The sequence below is a fragment of the Centroberyx gerrardi genome, chromosome 24 (assembly GCF_048128805.1).
Source record: "Centroberyx gerrardi isolate f3 chromosome 24, fCenGer3.hap1.cur.20231027, whole genome shotgun sequence".
Classification (NCBI taxonomy): Eukaryota; Metazoa; Chordata; class Actinopteri; order Beryciformes; family Berycidae; genus Centroberyx; species Centroberyx gerrardi.
In genome coordinates, this window is record NC_136020.1 from 23,115,708 (window position 1) to 23,135,634 (window position 19,927).

General features: G+C 41.2%; 2 protein-coding genes across 4 annotated transcripts in view; one reads left to right on the forward strand and one right to left on the reverse strand.

Moving 5' to 3' along the window:
- Window positions 1–594: 594 nt before the first annotated feature.
- LOC139912723 (protein mono-ADP-ribosyltransferase PARP12-like) lies at window positions 595–13,891 on the reverse strand. The gene is made up of 11 exons (XM_071900597.2): window positions 13,562–13,891; window positions 11,993–12,128; window positions 9,489–9,852; window positions 8,285–8,335; window positions 7,556–7,652; window positions 6,411–6,551; window positions 5,199–5,280; window positions 4,055–4,195; window positions 3,192–3,334; window positions 2,605–2,687; window positions 595–1,770 (listed from the first exon to the last, which is right to left on the reverse strand). The coding sequence occupies exons 1-11, from the start codon at window positions 13,834–13,836 to the stop codon at window positions 1,655–1,657; spliced, it is 1,629 nt and encodes a 542-aa protein (XP_071756698.2). The 5' UTR covers window positions 13,837–13,891; the 3' UTR covers window positions 595–1,654.
- A 2,681-nt stretch (window positions 13,892–16,572) lies between these two features.
- Window positions 16,573–19,927, forward strand: part of etv6 (ETS variant transcription factor 6) — a 30,642-nt gene continuing 27,287 nt past the window's right edge. For all 3 annotated transcript variants that reach the window (XM_071900592.2, XM_071900591.2, XM_078282134.1), the window contains exon 1: window positions 16,573–16,920. In XM_071900592.2, coding sequence (XP_071756693.2) covers window positions 16,894–16,920 — 27 coding nt within the window. In that variant the 5' untranslated portion in view covers window positions 16,573–16,893. The remainder of the gene's footprint in view (window positions 16,921–19,927) is intronic.

The window sequence follows — 19,927 nt, forward strand, 5'->3', positions numbered from 1 at the left end:
TTTGGCTTTTTATTTTGTCTGCATGGCACTTTGTCAGCATAGAGACTTAGAGTATGAAATCACTACTGCTTCTGTCTGCCAGCAGAGCCTTTCTCAACCTAGACTGTTTTACTGTTGAACTGAGAGATGAACGGACAGATTTCTCTGTTCTTATCGGGGGATTGTGGAAAGTTTTGGTACATTTGGAAGCAGAGGAAGACTTAGATGAAGGCAGCGCCTGAATTGGACCAAAAAAGGTGGCAGTACCCTAATTCAGCAGTTGCATGTCATAAGCATCGCATGTGTCTTGGACATATTTATACTTATACGCATATCTTGGTAATATATCCCACTTCAAATGTATTTTTGTATGCATTTCATTACATACAAATATAATATTGCATATATGCTACAATAAAACCAACTGAAAATGAAACAAGACTGCAGTCAGTTTAGCTGCAGAACAACTAGTCCTAACCTACCTTGCCATTTAAAAAAAAAATCAACAGAAAAATGTGCTGGGTTAGTGCTGTAATAATATCAGAGAAAGATTACATCAGAGAAAGATTACATATTACAAGCATACAGAAGACTGATGCAAATAGACAGAGGCCAATATTGTCTTTATATAACTGACGGACAGAGCTGTCTGTGCTTTTTGGAGGTAGTGGCAACAAAGCAATATTGACCTGTTGTTGACAGTCATGATATAAGAAAACTAGCATTATGTAACTTGTTATGTACATTTATTCCTCCTTGGCGCAATAACATACCTTTTATTTGTGCTTGCACATGCTCTATTTTATTTTCTCTCTCTATTGGCACCTGACCAGTAGTGTTGATTGGACATATTGGCGTTTGATTACCATGAATTTCTTCATGACTGACACTTTAACGGCCCTGCGCTCTATCAGATCAAGTGAAGAGGCATCACTCTGCTCACAATATAAATGTATTTTTTTTTTCTACACAATTAATATCATTCCATTGTCGTTTTGCCCACAAAGTCCTGCATCAGAATGTAAGCCATTATATTCTTTACAATCTGCCTTTGCGGGGCAAAACGTCAGTAGAATGGTTTTAATATTGCAGAACATGTAATTACAAGAGGCTATTTAATTTAGGGCCAGAGTGACACCTCTTCACTTGATCTATGCAGCTTTGTTTTCGGCTGCAGTTTGACTCCCCGTGTGTGAGCGGAGCGCTGCCTTCAGTCTGTAGGATGCTGTCTGCTTAACTGAAGCCCTGTCAAGTCTATGGCGCACTTTTTTCATACGGAGATAGTCTCTTCATTCAACTAAGGCGTACCAGGAGGTGGCGGTACGGAATAAGAAGTAAGGGTACTCATGTGGACAAATATCAGAAGTGCCGGTACGCGATAAAAAGTAAGGGTACTCATGTGGACAAATATCAGAAGTGCCGGTACGCAATAAGAAGTAAGGGTACTCATGTGGACAAAAATCAGAAGTGCCGGTACGCGATAAAAAGTAAGGGTACTCATGTGGACAAAAATCAGAAGTGCCGGTACGGAATAAGAAGTAAGGGTACTCATGTGGACAAAAATCAGAAGTGCCGGTACTCAGTACCGGTGTGTACCGGCCCATTTCAGGCACTGGATGAAGGTGCTGCTGTAGGTGTTGGAGTTGTTGTTGTGGATGTTTATAATGACGGAGGTTCAGATGATGCAGTCCATAATGTGGATCTGCAGGGAGTCTAGGTCCGGGAGGATCTCGTTACACATCGGACAGGTGTGTTCAGGTAGGATCCCCTGCTGCTGCTGGCTGTCAGCGCCTGGAAGAGACAGAACTGATCACAACCTGCTGTCTGGATCTATAAACCAGCTAGAAGCAGAGAGCAGCTGAGTCAGCTTGTTGTGGTGTGGCTGTAGATCCATTCAGTAACGTTCTCAGTAAAAGTGAATAGTGTGATAAGGTGGATTTGATTACTGTGACACAGTAAACTGTCTTGTCTTTAGCCCTAGTCTCTACTCCAAAACACTCTGAGTTGTAGCTTGAGAAGAGTCAGCTCAGTTAACCTGAACAAACTGTTAGCTAGCTAACTAGCCGGCAAACACACTGATGTTAATGTGAACATGCTAACGCTAGCTGCTACTAGCTACGTTAGCTAGTGTGCTAATCAGATGTGTTAACAACAAGACAGTGATGTTAGCTGACCAGATACTATGGTTAGCTAGCTAACAAGCTGACATTATCTAAACACTAAATCAATCAGATGGATCAGTGATGAAATGATCACTTCCCACTCAAAAACAGCACAGAAATTAACCATCAATTCTGTTGAGTTGAACAAGTTGTACATTTAGAAATGCAACCAGCTGTTTACAGCCACTGTTGCCCAAGAGTTCAGGGCCTCCAACATGGCTGCCAGGGTGTTGCATCACCTGAAAGCTCCTCTACTGGCCTGGCAGAGAAGATGAGACATTCCCCAAACAGTCTGGGGAAATCTAGGAGGGGAAAGTGACTGAGAAACGCTCTCCCTGAGGTTCCCTTGAGCAAGGCACCGAACCCCCGGCTGCTCCGCTGGCCACCAGTAGCAAACTGTGGTTGTACTGGGCAGCTCCCAGTGTGAATGCCATAAAGGAAACAATTTTGACAAGCTGCGTACCTCTTCCCCCCGGAGCAGCAGCGCCCCCCGGTGGATTTCTTCCCGGTGACTCGTGTCTCCTCTGCATCTCGTTCAGAGACTGCCTGAGGAAGAGAAGGGACAACATGGCTGTGTTGAGAGAGGATCGATGAAGAGGAGTTACCGGAATATCCTGGAATTTAGAGAGTTGTATTGCAGACAGGGAATATCAGGGAATTTTACAAATGGGTCACTTTACAGGAATATAGCAGGATGTATTTTCCAATTACAGTTTCACACATTCGTTGTATTAATGGTTTTCAGCCCAACTGGAATGGAAACCAGACTGAAAAACAACATTAACAAACCAGGAAGGAAGAACAGTTTTAACTCATGGAAATGCTGCGACTTCGTTGTGGAAAAGTCATAGAAAAGTGAGGGAATTTCACATCATCAATTTTACATTTCGTGCCATTCCTGTCCAGTTTAAGACTTTTATTTCTATACCTGCCCAAGACTGTTATTTCCTTCCATATCATAGTTTAAGACTGTTATTTCCTTCCATATCATAGTTTAAGACTGTTATTTCCTTCCATATCATAGTTTAAGACTGTTATTTCCTTCCCTACCTGCCCAGTGAGTCCATCTCCTTCTGCAGCTGGTTGTTCTGCTTCTTTACGAACTCCAGCTGAGCGGCCAGACGCTCATTTTGTGCGTGGGTTTTCTCCCTCGCTGCTCGCTCCGCGTAGAAATCCGAGGAGTAAACCTCCGCCTGCAAGAGATACGTTAAAAGATTATGTTGTTGTTATGTATATGGTTAGTTTCACCTGCTTCTAGTGACAGTTGACGGACCAATCACAAACAAGCAGAATCTAAACCCCGCCTCCGAGCTGGTGTAGCGGAAGAGGATGTATACCTGTGATTTTGATCTAACTTCATTTAGAGTCTGTCTGAAGCGATGGCCAATTAAAGTGATAATCCATGATGTTTTTTTTTCCTATAAACAAATCTCTATCACTGATTGAGAGCATGTAACACATTAGTTATTCAACCAAATCCAGTTCATGAAAGATTTTCCATTTGCTCTTCTAAACTCCCGCTGTCTATATTAGCTCTTTCCTGTCATTCTGTCATTATCCTCAAAAAACAAAAAAACAAAAAAAGACGACTGTTTCATGGTTGAGTGTAGAGTTCAAAAACCAGAAAAAAGAAAAATGTTTAAATGTAATCTACCCTAAAAGAGTAGTTTCTCTATTCTAGGGTTGAACTGTTGAAATAGCCATATTTATATATTTTTGTTGACTATAATGTAATTATATTTAGTTGACCAAAATCACAGGCCATGCTAAACAGTAAACAAGTGACAAAATTAAATCAATATGCAATGACTAAAATCTGTTAGGCTGTTGTTGCATAAGACTAACAGAATGACAATTAACATTGAAAATTAACACTGACACACACACACACACACACACACACACACACACACCTGGGCCTGGAAGACGGATATGGTCTCCAGCTCCTTCTCCTTCATGGTGTCGATCTGCTCCTGTTTGGTAGCCAGGGCTTGCTCTGCGGCGGCCAGCCGGCCCTGCAGCTCCTCCACCACCTCCCTCTGCACCAGCTGGGCCTGCGGGGCCAGAGGGCAAAGGTCAAACAGGTCCAGGCCTGATTTATGTTTGTCTTGATGCTGATTTCTTGACCAGGTCTCCCTTGAAAAAGAGACTTACTAGGGCTTAAAGATATTGACAAAAACTCTAATTGCGATTATTTAGCAGAATATTGCAATTGCAATTTAAACTGCGATGCATATCATCACAAGCTTTTCTTATTTTTTAGAACTTTAAAATTGTTTAAAGTAAAGTGATTTTGTTAAAAAGCATGTCAGTGTGCAGATTTACTGAGTTTGAGTCTGATGAGGTTTTGATTCATGGACCAAAGATTACCTGCAGCTCTAAAACACCTGGTTTAGAAATCCATTTTGGACCAAACTCTCTCTCAAGCAATTGAGAGAGAAATGCTGCGAATTTCCATATTGCAGCATCTGCGATATGGAAATTGCAGTTTCATATAGCAATTTCGATTTTTTCCGATTACTTGTTCTGCTCTAATTCTTAACCAAAGTAGCAGCACAGCACATAATGATTTTCCTACTTGGTCAGCCAGCCAAACTATCCTGACTTTTTAAAAGCAAGAAGCAGCCAAATCCACATCATCCTTTTCACAACGTTGACGTTTGCTTATCACTTGTCTTCTGGGTTTGATTTTCTGACCAAATAGTACATGCAATGCTGTTTGGCAGCCGGCTTGGAAGTCCCGGATGTCGGAGCTTCCCACCAGCATGTGAACGCACCAGAAGACCTGCAGACTTTTCAAATCGGTGTGCTCATTCAACTAAATTACCACACAACGATAAAGTAACCAACTAAAGGAGGAAACACTGCAGAGTTCAGAGAAACCGATCAGAGCATGCTGGCTGTTGAACGCAGCCTTATTTGCAAAGGACTAACCTGGGTGAATAAAGGTTAATAGCTATGAACACCATCAGAAAGAGTAATTTCAGCGGTGAAATTTGGAGATCAAAAGGCATCTTAAGCGCTCAGTGTTGTATGTTGCTGTGGACAAAAAGTCACCTTTTTCTTCTTCTCCTCTTTGAGCTTATTGTAGTCTTCAAACAGCTTGGTGTAGGCATCCTTCAGCTGGGCCAGGTTGTTCCTGCAGGGAGGAAGGAGATTACTGGTGACTCAGCGTATGTGTGTGTGTGTGTGTGTGTGTGTGTGTGTGTGTGTGAGTGCACTGTCCATTTATAGTCTAATCACTGCTGAGAAGTGGACTTTGATAATGGCTAGGGGGGAAAATGGGGAGTTTCTGATGCAACCCTATCAAGTTGTATTTTTCATCTGTGACTACGCCAGTGTTTTGGAGACTAGGGCTAAAGACAAGACAGTTTACTGTGTCACAGTAACCAAATCCACCTTATCACACTATTCACTTTTACTGAGAACGTTACTGAATGGATCTACAGCCACACCACAACAAGCTGCACCAGCTGCTCTCTGGTTCTAGCTGCTTGCTACAGATTTACACTTTATTAACTAACACACAGTTCTACAATGTTTCTCCATCATGGAGACACACCTGGTTGCTATGGAGATGTGTGATGCAAAGCTTCTATACTTGTAGTGTGTTTATATTTAGTCTACTGTCACAGAGTGTTTTGTCTGCATATGTGAGAATGGGGCTGGGCGATATGGTTGAAATCAATATCACGATAATCATAAGGATTTTTCTCGATATCAATATATATCACGATATGGTTCATGTATGCAAAATCACGTTAAATAATCAAATTAATGTTCATCTCATTGAACCGAATGGTAATGTTAGGTGTGATGTCACACAAAACAGAAATATTCAAATAATATTACTACCATACTTCATTTTACGAGAGTTTTTAAGTAAAATTTGCTTGTCATCATCAATTTAGACAGCAGAAATGTGTGTCACGATATTAAAATATCTTCATATCATGACGATATGATTCTACTGAAAGACAATAAACGATAATATTGAATTATCGCCCAGCCCTGTGTGAGAAGTGGACTAACTCTGGAAATGTTGGGTTTCCAATGCAACCTGTAGCCTACCAAATTGTATTTTTCACATCTGTGACAACAGCAATGAGCTTTGTATACTTGTTGCATTTTAAGTCAGTCTTGTTGCACTAATTAACCAGGTCAGACTTACAATTCTGATTAACACCTGAGTAGGCAATGTCAGAGTATGAATGCCTGTGTGTGTGTGTAGGTGTGTGTGTGTGTGTGTGTGTGTGTGTGTGCTCTGACCCGTCCTCCCCGGCCTTCCTCTCCTCCGCCTGGCTCTGCTCCTGCATGCTGTCCAGTCGGAGTTTCAGCCGGTCGTTCTCCGTCTGTTTCTCCACCAGCTGAGCCTGCAGAGTCGCCACTTCCTGCTCCATCTCCCGACATCTGCACACAAACAAGAGAGCATCCAAAGAACAGATGAAGAGGGATGATAGAAGTGTAAGATAAAAGAGAAAACACTTCAGAAAACACTACAACTCCCACACCGTTAGTCCGATTGACGCAAAACTTGGTCCAGACTTTCTGCTGAGTGTCCTCTACAAATTTGCCAATTGGACCACGAAAGGCCGCCTGGATGGATTTTTGCTTATTAGCATGTTTTTGTAAAACAGATTGTAAAACACCATTATGTAGCACAAATCTTCACTATAGCTGTTGGTGTCAAAAAACAGTCATGCTTGTGCGCACCCAGACCTCACGCATTCACACGAATCTTCCCTACTTCCGTGTTTATAATGTTCTTACATGGAAATAATGGTGTAAATATAGGTCATTAAGGCAAAGTCCTTCTCGCAGCAGCATGGGTTCGATCCGGCCCTTGCCCTTTGGTCGTAAACTCTTTCCTCTTTGCTGTAATTTGGCTAAAAACAACCCAAACAACCCACTGTGAACCAACAAAACATTGCGCCCATATCGTAATTTCCTCTCTTTGGGTTGGACTTAATTGAAATAGTTTTCACACCAGAAATGCACCATGGTCCGCATAGAAGAGGACCGAGACCACCAGTTTTTGGTTAATCTTTTGCAGGTTTTTGGTCTGCATCTGAGTCCACATGACGTGTTTACACCTGTCAAAGATCCTAACTTAGCAAGAAGTTTGTAAAGTCCGCACCAAATGATGTAGCTGTGAAAGCCACCTTAGTCAAAATGTTAAATTTGGTCCGTGGTTGGTGATGGCCTATGTAAAAATGGCATATCGCTCATATTGGGCTTAAAAGTAATTTAGGCTTTAACCCTGGAGTCGCTGCTTGTATTTTTTTTTTTTTACATTTCTGTATTTGGCATGTAAAAGGTCAACATGGCATCTTCAATCCAGAAATATCAGTAGTGGCCTTAAAAAAATTCAGCCATCAAACCCGTGATTCTCAATGAACACCAGCAGAGTGTACCTGCATGTTTTTTCAGGGTCGCAGTCCTTCTCCATCTCCTCGGTGACCTGACTGACCTGCCGTCTGTGCGGCATGTCGTGGGCTTTAAAACACCGGTCTGAGAAGAGTATGACAAACATTTTGATAGTAAGGTTTGTACACAGAACTTGAATGGATAGAACGGTCATTCCCATTCAAATCAACGTTCCAGGATGGACGGAGCGGCGGCCATCTTGCTGTGACCCGTCGGACTAGCTTCTGTATAAAGAGACTCACAGCAAGTCACTGAGCTGAGAGGTTTTACAGCAAGAACCAAAGCAGCTTCTCTGTCTCCTTGCTGCCATGGATTGCTAACATGCTAATGTTGACTAGAAGAGCTAGAGAGAGAAGTACAGTCTGTGATGAAGCTACGTTAGCCTCGTCGCTAACGTTAGCAGAGACAGACTTTATGACCTTAATGCCAATACTTGTGTTGTCACCATAGCAACTAACCCTTAAAATTCTGTAATCGCCATTTTATGCTGTACTAGCTAAATTACCATAGCAAACAGTGGAAGGACCGTTCTGTCCATTCAAGTTCTGTGGGTTTGTATGAAACGACAGATGAATAATACCAAACTGATGTGCTGACTACTTTGAAATACTTTACCAAGTTACTAAGTTAGTATAATAATTATTTTAAATGTTTTTTAAAAAATGATGAGAAAACATAAAACTAGCTTAAAGTGTCATCCATAATTGATTACTCACCACCATGTTTACAGTGTCCTCTGATGAAGAACTGGCATTTTTCAGTTTTATCTAAAGGACACACACAAAAATGCAACATAAAATAATAATCTGTGACATTTTCATGTATATAAATGTCTGTTTTGATACTATGTGGTGAATCGATCCAAGTTCAATAGACATAACACAATAGTGATCCAACCAATGTCCAGTTTTAAACTGAAAATCTGGCGCACAGGAAGTGATGCGTTTTACATTTCCGGTTTGTTTGGAATCAACAGAAGAAGAAGAACTGGGTAGTTAGCATGAGCAGTGATAGCCACCATGACTGAACAGACAGAGAGAAGAGAAACTCAAACTGCATCAACAGAAAATCCAAGCTCCGCCCACACTGTTTGATTGACAGGTGATCTGTGGGAAGTGCAGTGCAGAAACACCACAGCAATTAACGCTTAGCATCAAAGATGGAGACAAAATGAAAAATAAAAAAATAAACATATATCTCACATATTACCTCTTTAATTTGTGTAAATACAGCTTATACTACAATAGAGGCTTTTGAAACTGGCTTACTGCACTGCAAAACATCCATCTTAACGTCATTTAGTCTCATATTCATTCTTAAGTGTGATGTGAAAGTGAAAAAAATGCCACGGGATGAGATAAACCCACTTGTTTCCAATGCAGTTTCACTTGTTTCAGAAGTTTTCTAGGAACAAGTATAAATATCTTGAAACAAGGCAGCATAACGGCCCTGCTCCACTCAGCCGTCAGCCATCGAAGGATTGATTCCTTTACCAGAACTGAAAGATGCTCCACTGCTCGCGTTGCGTCCGATGGCTGCGTCCAAGCTAAAAAAAATCGCTGAGGTTCAATTCTCGATGGCTGATGCACGCGTTCTCCCTCACTGAAATAAAGTTGAATTGATTGTTTTCTGGTGAATCCGTTCAAAAGTCAACGCGCTCTGTGGAGCAGGGAGAACGTCACGTTGGCGCAACGCTGAGGCGACGCGACGCAACGCTGGTAGTGGAGCTCTAGCTTCAGGCAGATCACCCCTAGTATCAAGAAAATTATTGATTCAAGAAAATTCTTAAAACAAACTGATTAGCACTGGAAACAAGTGAAATAATCCCAGATTTTGTCTCTTTAGAAAATTACATTTTGAAGACTCAATACCAGATGAATGGTATTGTAATTGTGGACATTTTTTACAGTGTGGATTTACCTTTGGGTCTTTGCCTTTGTCTTCTGTTTGGTCCATCATCGCTGTTTACGGCAGCAAGGATGTCACTGGCGGAACAGGCTCGTTGCTGCAGTTGATGGTTGCCCTTGTTGCCCCTGTTGCCCTTGTTGTCACGGCTCTTCAAAGCCTCTTTGTTCATATAGATAGACTTCATGGAGCGAAGGAGTTGGGGGGGCACACCTCTATCCTGCAGGGCTTTCAACGGCTGCAGATCATAAAAGTCATGAGCCCTGGGGCAGAAACAGTCTTGCCTCAGGTGTCGCTCACAGATGTGGAGCCGGGTGCAGCGGTCCCCGTCCGGACACCGGCCGTACGGCCCGTCGCCGTTGTTGTAATCGTAACATATCTTGTGGAAGATGGATAAGAATGGGAAAAAGGTGGTTACAAGCAATACAGTACGCCAGGGCAAAATCACATCTAAATATGTCACACAATCAATCACTTAACCAATCATCCATTCATTCATTAATATTTCTTCAACAGTTCTTCAACTAGTGTCCAATTCTTGGGACAGCCATGGCCAAATCCAACATAGATATGCTGAATCCAAAGGTGCGGACTACGTAGTCCTCGTGGACTATGGTTTTACGTATTCTGACATCGACTTAGTTTTGACTCAGTCTTAAAATCTTAAAATATCTTAAAATAAGTAGAAAAAAATGCCAATGGGGTAAAATAAGCCCACTTGTTTCCAATGCAGTTTCACTTGTTTCAGGAATTTTCTGGAAGCAAGTATCAATATCTTGAAGCACGGCAGAATAAGGCAGATCGCCCCACGTGACTATGTGAGTTCGCAAAGCTGCAGGGGTGCGGGACTGTATAAAACGGGCAAACGGGACGGGCCTTCTCCCTTCACTCCTTGCTGTGGATACTGCCGACGCAGAATCTGAAACAGGAAGCAGTCAGCGTGTGCACTGTCACCATAACTGCGTTGGCATAAGTTATTATGAATGAATTTAATACTCAAAGGAATACCCTCTTTGGCTGTTTTTCCATCATGCTTGACATTTGCCTTTGTTGTTGTTTTTCTTCTTCTTGATCTGCCTTTCTTTATGTCAGCTGATTTAGAACACATCCATAGTGCAATGAACTATGGGAAATATTGCCAGAAAAGTCTGCAAGGTAGCAGACTCACTGGAAGTCTGGATGGAGCGTCCCCAAAAGTCCTCATGAGAGCCCTTGCGGACTTGATGAATTTTGACAATGGACAGCCCTAAACTCTCCTGGACTTCACGGGAGCGCACCGTAATGTCCGCAAGTCCGTTGAAGTCCGGACATTTGGATTCAGCAACAGTCTTTGATATGAAACTGAATTCCCAGCATGCATTGAGTGGAAGGCACGCAAACACCTTGGACAGCTCGCCCACAGATAACACAGGTAGAGAAACCAGTGTTTCCCACAGAATTTGAATCTATTTGTGGTGGTAGGTGAGTTGGTGGGAGGGGGCTGGGGGGGTGACTGAAAAATTATCTAATGTAATCCATTTTAAATAGTTCCATTTGTCAAACAAATAACTAACCTATTTATCTAAAGTACTTTGTGTCAAAGATAGCATAACTTAAAAATATAAACAGTGCTACACTGTTCTGTTTGTTGTTACTTTTGTCTACAAGGTGAAGAATAGAAATGAGACTCCTTTTACAGAGAAACCTTTTCTGCCCCTCTGCCCTGCTGCATCTCTCGTTACATTACATTACATTACATTACATTACATTAACATTATTATCTATTCTGTTTTCCTGCTCAGCTCCTCTGCTCCAGACTGTCCTGCTCCTCCTCAGGATGACGAGTCCTTTTCCTTCTTTGAAAATATTTTTCAATATTAATCTGGATTTAGGGAGCAAACATTCAGAGTCAGAGTTAAAAAGTTAATATTAACGTTATCAGTCCACTCGGTGGATACTGACTAGCAGCTACATACAGCTAATCTGCTAATCTGGGAAACTCAGCTGCATTCCGAATAAGTTAATAACTGTTTTTTCCGGAATTCAGTCGGCCGTCTTCTTGGCATGGAAAAAAATATATCCCTCACGCCCGTGTGTGCAATGGGAGGCGAACAGACAGGTCCAGTAGAGAGAGCGAGAGAGAGAGAGAGAGAGAGAGAGAAAGAGAGAGAGGGAGAGGGAGAGGGAGTGATCGACAGAGAGAGAGAGCGAGAGACAGAGAGAAAGGGAGCGAGAGAGAGTGCACGGAGCAAGTAGGGGCTGAGCGAATCAATGCGCTACACGCAGCTCTAAATAGTGAAAAAAATAATAATAAGTAGTCTATGTATGGGAAACCCTGGAAACACATCTATGGATCGTTTAGAGTCTCCAATCCAACTGACTTGCATGTCTTTGGACTGTGGAAGGAAAAACATACAAACTCCATATAGAAAGTACTGGGAGTTCAACCTGTGTCAATCAATCAATCAATCAATCAATCAATTAATCCATCAGATCTAATCCCCCCTCCCTCTTGATCCTCTTTCCAGTCTGGTACTTACAGGAGGCAGGAAGTAGTTGTCGTTCTGCAGCAGCAGTGTGCACAGCTCCGTCCTGTTCAGATCCTCCAGCTCATGCTCTCTCAGTATCGTCACATTATGCTCAGACTTCAGATCATGGGGGAAGTGGCATCCTTTACTGAAATTAAAAATCCCATTTTAGTCAGTTTTCATGGTTTTGACTGATAAAATTGATGTTAAAATATACTATGGCTCAGAATAACAATGGTGATCTTCAAGACGTTCTACATGTAGTTTAGTTAAAAAGGTAGGCTATTTATTGGGTGGATTTGAAGAAAAATGAATTTCCGAATTGTAAATTTCACATGAATGCCATTCACATGATAAATCGGATGATATAGTTGGAAAGTCAAAGAAAATGTTGCTACTTGAGTTTCCAAGTTATGCTGCAATGACAAACTTTAACAGGATGAAAAAAAAAAGTATTGCATGGATGGACGAGGGAGAAAAGTAACATCAGCTAGCTAACATTAGCCTTAGCGCTAACATTAAACAACATAGACTGGTCGCTCACATCCTGGAACCATTCCAGGCAGGTGCTGGACCCGGAAGTAATACACTAGCTAAGCAAGAAAGTCCGCACTAACATCGCTCGTCAGTAATTCACATCTGAATGCCAGGGGAGCCGTTCTGTATTTAGAGGGCCTGTGATGGGCCCCCGCCCCTCTCCGGCCCGGCTGCACCCCTGGGATTTACACCGGTGCCAGTTGGTAGAACTGAAGCTGAAGACCAACACCAGCAGGGAGGAAAAGATGAGGCTCATCACCAAAAAGATAATGGACTATAATAAAAGAGCTAAAAAGTCCAGTTATTTTTTATTTTTCCGACCACTGTTCTCTTGCTCTTTCTCTTGTGTATGTTTTTGAACACTCATTTGAACACCTTCCCTGAAGGTCTTAGAGCTACTAAAACCCATCTTTTTAACATTGCTTTTAATTAGGATTTCTTTCCTTTCCATCTTCTGGGTTCTTATTCTAACTTCTGTATATTTTATTCATCCATTATGTTGGTTATATTTTGTGCAGTAATCTGCTGCAGTTTTCTCTTGCTTTTAATATGGGTGCCTGTCTGTGGTTTTATTTTGTGTAGTAATGTCTTTTTATATTCAATATGTGAACCACATTGTGCTGCCCTCCGACAATTTACATAAATGTGGCCATTCTCTTACTGATATTGCATATACTGTTGGCCACTGTTGAACCTTAGTTTTTTTTTATTCTGATTTCAGTTTTTTATAATAGTTTTCACAGCAAGAAGGTCCTGGGTTTAAATCTCGACCCTGGTCCTTTCAGTCTGCATGTTCTCCCAGAGTTCACCTGGGTTTCCTCTGGTTTCCTGCCACTGTCCGGACACATGTAGGTCAGGTGAGTTGGAGACTGTACATTGCCCATAGGTGTGAGTGTGAGTAGGACTGCCAGCTCCAACTGGATTTTACAGCTGGGAAACCGGCAGGCCCGGGTTAAGGCCCGTCAGCACTACATGACATAGGCTGCTGTAGGCCTAACAGGGTTTATTATAGGCACTATCAGGAACTAGAAGACAGTAACTCACCTCATCAGATCGACCGGGCAGGATCCCAGCAGGAACCTTTTACACAGATGTAAACTGCTGCATCCCTGACAGTCTTTGGCTTTACACAGTCGCACTTCTGTCTTGGCCACCACCTTCTGCTGCCCGCCGGAGGAACACCAAGCAAACTTCTCCCGGTTCGAGATAATCTCCCTCACATCACGGAAATCTCCAAAACAGCCGCTAAACACCAGTTCATCGGTGTTAATTGATCCTTGATTGGCGCAGACGAATTTCATTACCGCGGACTCCGTCATGTTGAGGCTCTTGCTCGGTTTCCTTCCACTACAACAAACACCGAGGCACTGACAGCCGGTTAAGTCTCATTTCTGACGATTGGAAACCGAAACTATGACTTATTTACCCAGGATTGGTGCGGTACCGCTGCTGTCCGCCTGGGGGCCTCAGTGAGCCGTTTATTTGATACACAGAGGGAGAAAGCATGGAGAATAACATGTTTGATCAGGGACAAAATTAAGGTTTCATGAAGGATTTGATGGATAATATCTCTCCTATTAAACGAAAAGATTAAAGATTAAAGATTAAAACTGGATATAATATGGATACTAATTATATGTCTCATTTTCTGATCCAGAAAGACACCATTTCTCACTTTTTTGCTCTTGCTTTTGTATATGATTGATATAATTTCCTAATAAGAAACACTGAAAGCAATGTAGAGGTGGAATATTATGGTTAAGATAAAATAGAAAATAATTTGATATATTTCACACAATTTTGAGAAAAATCATATTCACAAGAAAAAATAGTCTGCAACCAAAACAAAAAGCAGATTTTAAGCAATATAGCATAATTTTATGTAATGTTAAAAACAAAAAGGCATTAGACTTTATGCTGCTAAATAAATATAATATGTTGAAATAAACCTCTGGCAGTGTGTTCATTTATTTCTCTCTGATTGTTGTTATGTTACAATTCCTCATTGTATATAAATAACAGTACAGTGAAGAAGAAATAATAAAAATGGACAGTTCCCAAAATGTGGTGTGTGCGCCCTCTAGGGGTCACTGAAGAAAAAACTCTACACTGTAAAAAAATGTCCATCAAGTCATTTGGCCTGATGTTCAGTCTTGAAATCTTATTTTTCTTAAAGGTTAAATGTGTGATATTTCTGTTTTCCTGAAGCATAATATGACCAGTAAATATCAGCAGGCTCCTGGATGGTAGAGAGTGAAACAAAGTGAACAGATTTCTGCATTCAGAAACACAGGAGTGGGCTGAGGCTGAAGGCCCTCCTGCCACACCAAGGTCCATTCAAAAATCTGGCAATTTGTTTATAACTTGCTTATCGGCAAAAAACACACATCGGAAAATATAATTTGAGACTTTATTACTAATCTGTAGGGTGTTCTGATAAATTCGGCATGTATATAATCCTTCAAACAGTTTGAATTCTAACAGACTGGCCCATTTATGCTCCGGGGAAGTGGAGTTACTTCATACACAGAATAGCGACTCCTTTCCTTCGATCACAGCAAGACTCCATCCAACAAACAAACAGCGCTAACTGGGTAAAACATGACAGAAGGTTGATTGTTGTTGGTTGTGAAACAGTCCAACCTGCCCACGATGCTGATGATGGTCTCGCTCTATGGAGGGCAGATTGTTGTTGTCATGACAACGCTGAGCGATAGAGGCCAGCATTGGACCAGAAATTGCACAGAGACACTTTAAATCAAGTGACAAATCCTGCCAGAGAGGCGAGATCACTCCACTTTCCGTCCCTGTCTCACCTGCAGCAGTAAGTTCCTAAAAACAAGAGTTTACATCTTGAAACAAGGCAGAAGGAGGCCGATCAAGAAAATGACACTTCATCTGAGAAAATAAATTCATAACAATAATCTCAATCTAAATGTTTTCTGCACTTCATGTTTCTGAGTAATCCAGGGAGTGATCACTTTTCAAAAAGCCTATAAAGCACCTTATAGTGCTGCTTGTTTCCCTGCAATATTCCTCTTTTTATCTTCTATAGTATTGCTATAATATTCCACTTTATCTCCTATAGTATTGCTGTAATATTCTACTTTATCTTCTATAGTATTGCTATAATATTCAACTTTATCTCCTATAGTATTGCTGTAATATTCTACTTTATCTCCTATAGTATTGCTGTAATATTGTACTTTATCTTCTATAGTATTGCTATAATATTCTACTTTATCTCCTATAGTATTGCTGTAATATTCTACTTTATCTCCTATAGTATTGCTATAATATTCCTCTTTATAATGGTATTAATAATCCTCATCCTCATCATCATCATCATCATAATATGTTTATTTATATAGCACAATTCATACATAGAATGCAACTCAAAGTGCTTTACACAAAATAGATTGATTCAAACAATAAATGGATTAAAAACAGTAAATGGATTAAAACCATTTAACCTTTATCTCCTATAATATTCCTCCTTATCTCCTATAGTATTGCTATAATATTCCTATAGTAGCTTACAGTGCATCTGTGGTAATCAACAGTGAGTTTATAGTGACCTCTGCACCTTTCTGCACTTTATGGCTTTTGGTTTTGCAGAATCGCTTATAGAACTCCTATAATATTCCTATAGAGACTTACTTCATATTTGTATACTATCCTCCTTCTAAAATGCATTACACGTCTAATTAAAGCATGTCTGTATTTGCATTATGATGTTTACTAAAAAATAAAAAAGCAGATTGCATTGTGCAGAAAGCCGCTGGCTGCCTGCAACATGATCAGCAATTTCCTGCTTCGGGTTTCCCTTTAAGGGGGCAAGGCTCGATGCTGGGAATTCACGTCATTTCACCGTTTTACACACATCCAGATCAATGAGAGAGAGAGAGAGAGAGAGAGAGAGAGAGAGAGAGAGAGAGAGAGAGAGAGACGGAAAGAGAGAGAGAGAGAGAGAGAGAGAGAGAGAGAGAGAGAGAGAGAGAGAGAGAGAGAGAGAGAGAGAGAGAGAGAGAGAGAGAGAGAGAGAGAGAAGAGAGAGAGAGAGAGATGTCCGTCGCTCTCTTCAGTCTCTCTCTTCCAGGAAGGGATTAACCAGCGCGCTGCCGAGATGTGAAGGAAGGAAACAGTCAGACAAAAGAAGTTTCGCTCCGCGCCGCGTTATGGATCCAGACTGCGAATAAAAAAAAAAACCCTCCAACTTGTCCCGTCTCGACCCGGCCCGCTGCCCGCTGGACGGCCGGACGGCTGCGGGGTGAACGCTCCGGAGGAACAGGACAACAAAAAAAAGCAGAATTTGAAAAAGACTAAAATAAAAATCAAATCAAAGTGGAAGGAGAGGGAGAAGTTGACGGGAGATCATGTCTGAATCCTCCATAGCGACCAAGGTAACGTGTTCATCTCATTCTCTCTTATGATAAGCTTTATTCTGCTTTAATTACCAGATTATCAACAGTGAGTTTAATCCCTTATTGTATCCCTGTAATATTCCTACAGCGACTTGTAGTTTCCTCCTGAGCCTCACCGCAGGCTCGCTGCATGCGGGTGAATGGATGAGATCGGTTTGTTTTGCCAGTCATCTGTTGCTTATTTCGCCTCCGCTCGCATGTAGTGTTGCATTTGCTGAAGCGGTCGTGACTGTGAAACTACAAGCGTTTATCCCCCCTCACCACACACACACACACACACACACACACACACACACACACACACACACACACCGCTTTAAGACATGTTGTAAAGAGGAAATATCCTTTTAGACCTGATGCTTTTACTGTAATGAGCAGAAAATGAAGAATCAATACGGAAAAAGATCCAATCCTATGATCAATTATCAGTATGATCCAGCAACAGCAGGGATATTATAGAAATACCATAGGAAAAAAAAAAATACCATAAACTATAAACTCACTACTGAGTAAAACAGGCGCACTATAAGTCTTTATTATAGGGATACTATAGGAGATAAACAAGGAATATTATAGGAATACCATAGGAGACAAACGGGAATATTATTGGGATACTACAGGAGATAAAAACAAATACTATAAGGTATGACAGATTCACTATAAACTCACTATTGATCACCACAGACACACTGTAAGTCTCCATAGGAATATTATAGGAATACTATAGGATATAAAACAGAAATATTATAGGAATAGGATACAAAAAGTAATGTTAGCCTATAGGGATATGATAAGAGACAAAAGGAAATATTATAGGATACAGGAGATGAAAACAAATGCCATAAAGTGTGATAAGGCCACTATAAACTCACTATTAATCACCACGGTAAAGGATATTCTATGAATACTATAGGAGATAAAATACAAAAGACCATAAGGAAACTGCAAACTCACCACTGAATACCACAGACTCATTATAAATCCCTATAGGAATATTATAGGAAAATTACAGGGATTTTTGTTAGTGTGAGCCCAGAATAAGTGGAAAAACCTGCAAGCTGTCTGTGGAAAGAAAGTGAAATGTCAAGTTGTTGTTTTTTTTTTTTTTTTTTTTTGAGGGAGATCTAGTGATCAGTGATCCTGGTCTCACTGCAGGATCACAGCTGAATCATTTAGACTCTGAGAGGTTTTCACCACAGCAGCCCGTCACTTTCACCTTTCCAAAGCAGAAGTGTGAGGTCAGACTGAGCAGATTATCTTCGCTCAGCCTCCTGACTGCATGAACCTGACGTTAAAAAAAAAACCCCACTCAATCCCAACCGTAAAGAGAAGAGAGAAGAGAAACTGCCGGGTTTCTGGAAGTCAAGCGGGGGCAAGAAACCCACCACTGTAAAAAAAAAAAAAAAAAAAAAAAAGGGGGGGGAAATAGGAGATTAAGAGATTATTGCTTCACTTCCACAGGACATTCCTGGTGGAGCCGGTGTGCAGACCGGCTGGTGAAAAAACTCATCAAAGATTTCGAAGAAAGCAAAATCTATCAAGGAACTAAAGTGTCTTCGTGTTTGTGACGAGATCTTTCAGTTCTTCCTTCATTTGGCTTCCTCACTGAAAGGAAACCGGCAGCAGTTTTGCATGCTGGGAAAAGATCATAAAGGAAAACCGGTTCACCTGCTGGACCGAACCTTGAGTCACTTCCGTGCAGCAGGAAAGCCAGGTGTGAACTCCGCAGAAACTGGTTCAGTGACAGGTGTAAAATCCCCCAAAATGTCCACAGAGCCGGTGAGATGGAACATGATGGATCTGTTCCCAGACCTGCCTCCTCATTGTGGACTGTTTGTGGTATCTGCATGTTTCTGCTGTTCGGTTTGTGTTTTTGTGTCTTGCATTTGCTTAAGTTTCAGTGATAAAGACATTTTAGGAAAAGCAGGATTTAGAAAATACTAATCCTAGCAGTTCTGGTCTGTGTCGGCGAGTTGAAAACCAGGGAACTTGTGTCTCTCTTCCTTTAGGATGGGCCGATCAAAAGTGAGAATACAGATATTTACAGTTAAACTAGACCGATATATGAGGCCGATATTGTCCTTTTATTAAATATCAGATATAATCCAGTGAGTGTCGTTCAGCTCTGATCCTCCTCAACACAGACGCAGAAAAACAGGCTGGAAAACCGGCAGTGACTTTTGATTTTCTCTGCACATTTTTTTTGTGTCTTTTAAGGGAGCTGCTGACCGTAAAAGTATTTCATCAGTCTGGTTTCAGTGGAGAGTTTTAGTGTCTTTTCCACCCTGATGAGAAGAAAACTCTGAAAACTCAAATTTAACTTAGTTGTGAAGGTTTCTGGAACCTTGCATGTAATCGATGTCAACTCCATAGAAAATGCATATGGGCCATTTTTGTCCCATTTATGGAAAACTGAAAAGCAAGAAGGAATAGAGGAATACCTGGAATGGGAGACGATGAAATGTTTTCAATGCAAAGAAAACCCAGCTGGGTCATTTCAGAATCAGGTTTTATTGATTTTCGACCCACTTATGCATCTAAGGGATAAAAACACTGAATATCAGCTTTAGCAGCGGTGTGTTGGTCAGTTCAGGATCTGCAGCATGTGAGGCACTTTGGATATTTATAGTTTCCCCTTAAAAAATCCCTTAAAGCCAGATGTAGCATTCTTGACACACGGCTTTTCTGGAGACGACAGGACTGCGAAAACTGAATATTTTTCTTTGAAATTTGGCACAGGTGTTCTTGAACATCTAGTAAGCCTTCTGCATGTAGTGGAATTCAGAAAGTCACATTTTCTACAGCGCACAGGGAGCAGATTCTGTGTGTTTACATCCATGATGACGATAATCGATGAGAGAGTCCTTTTGAGAGGAAATCCCAAAGACTTGATTACACAAATCTAACACTATTATAGACAAAGTATGTTGGTCAGAATCTATTTTAATTCTCTTGGTGGTCTAAGGTGTGTATCATGCAAACGCGA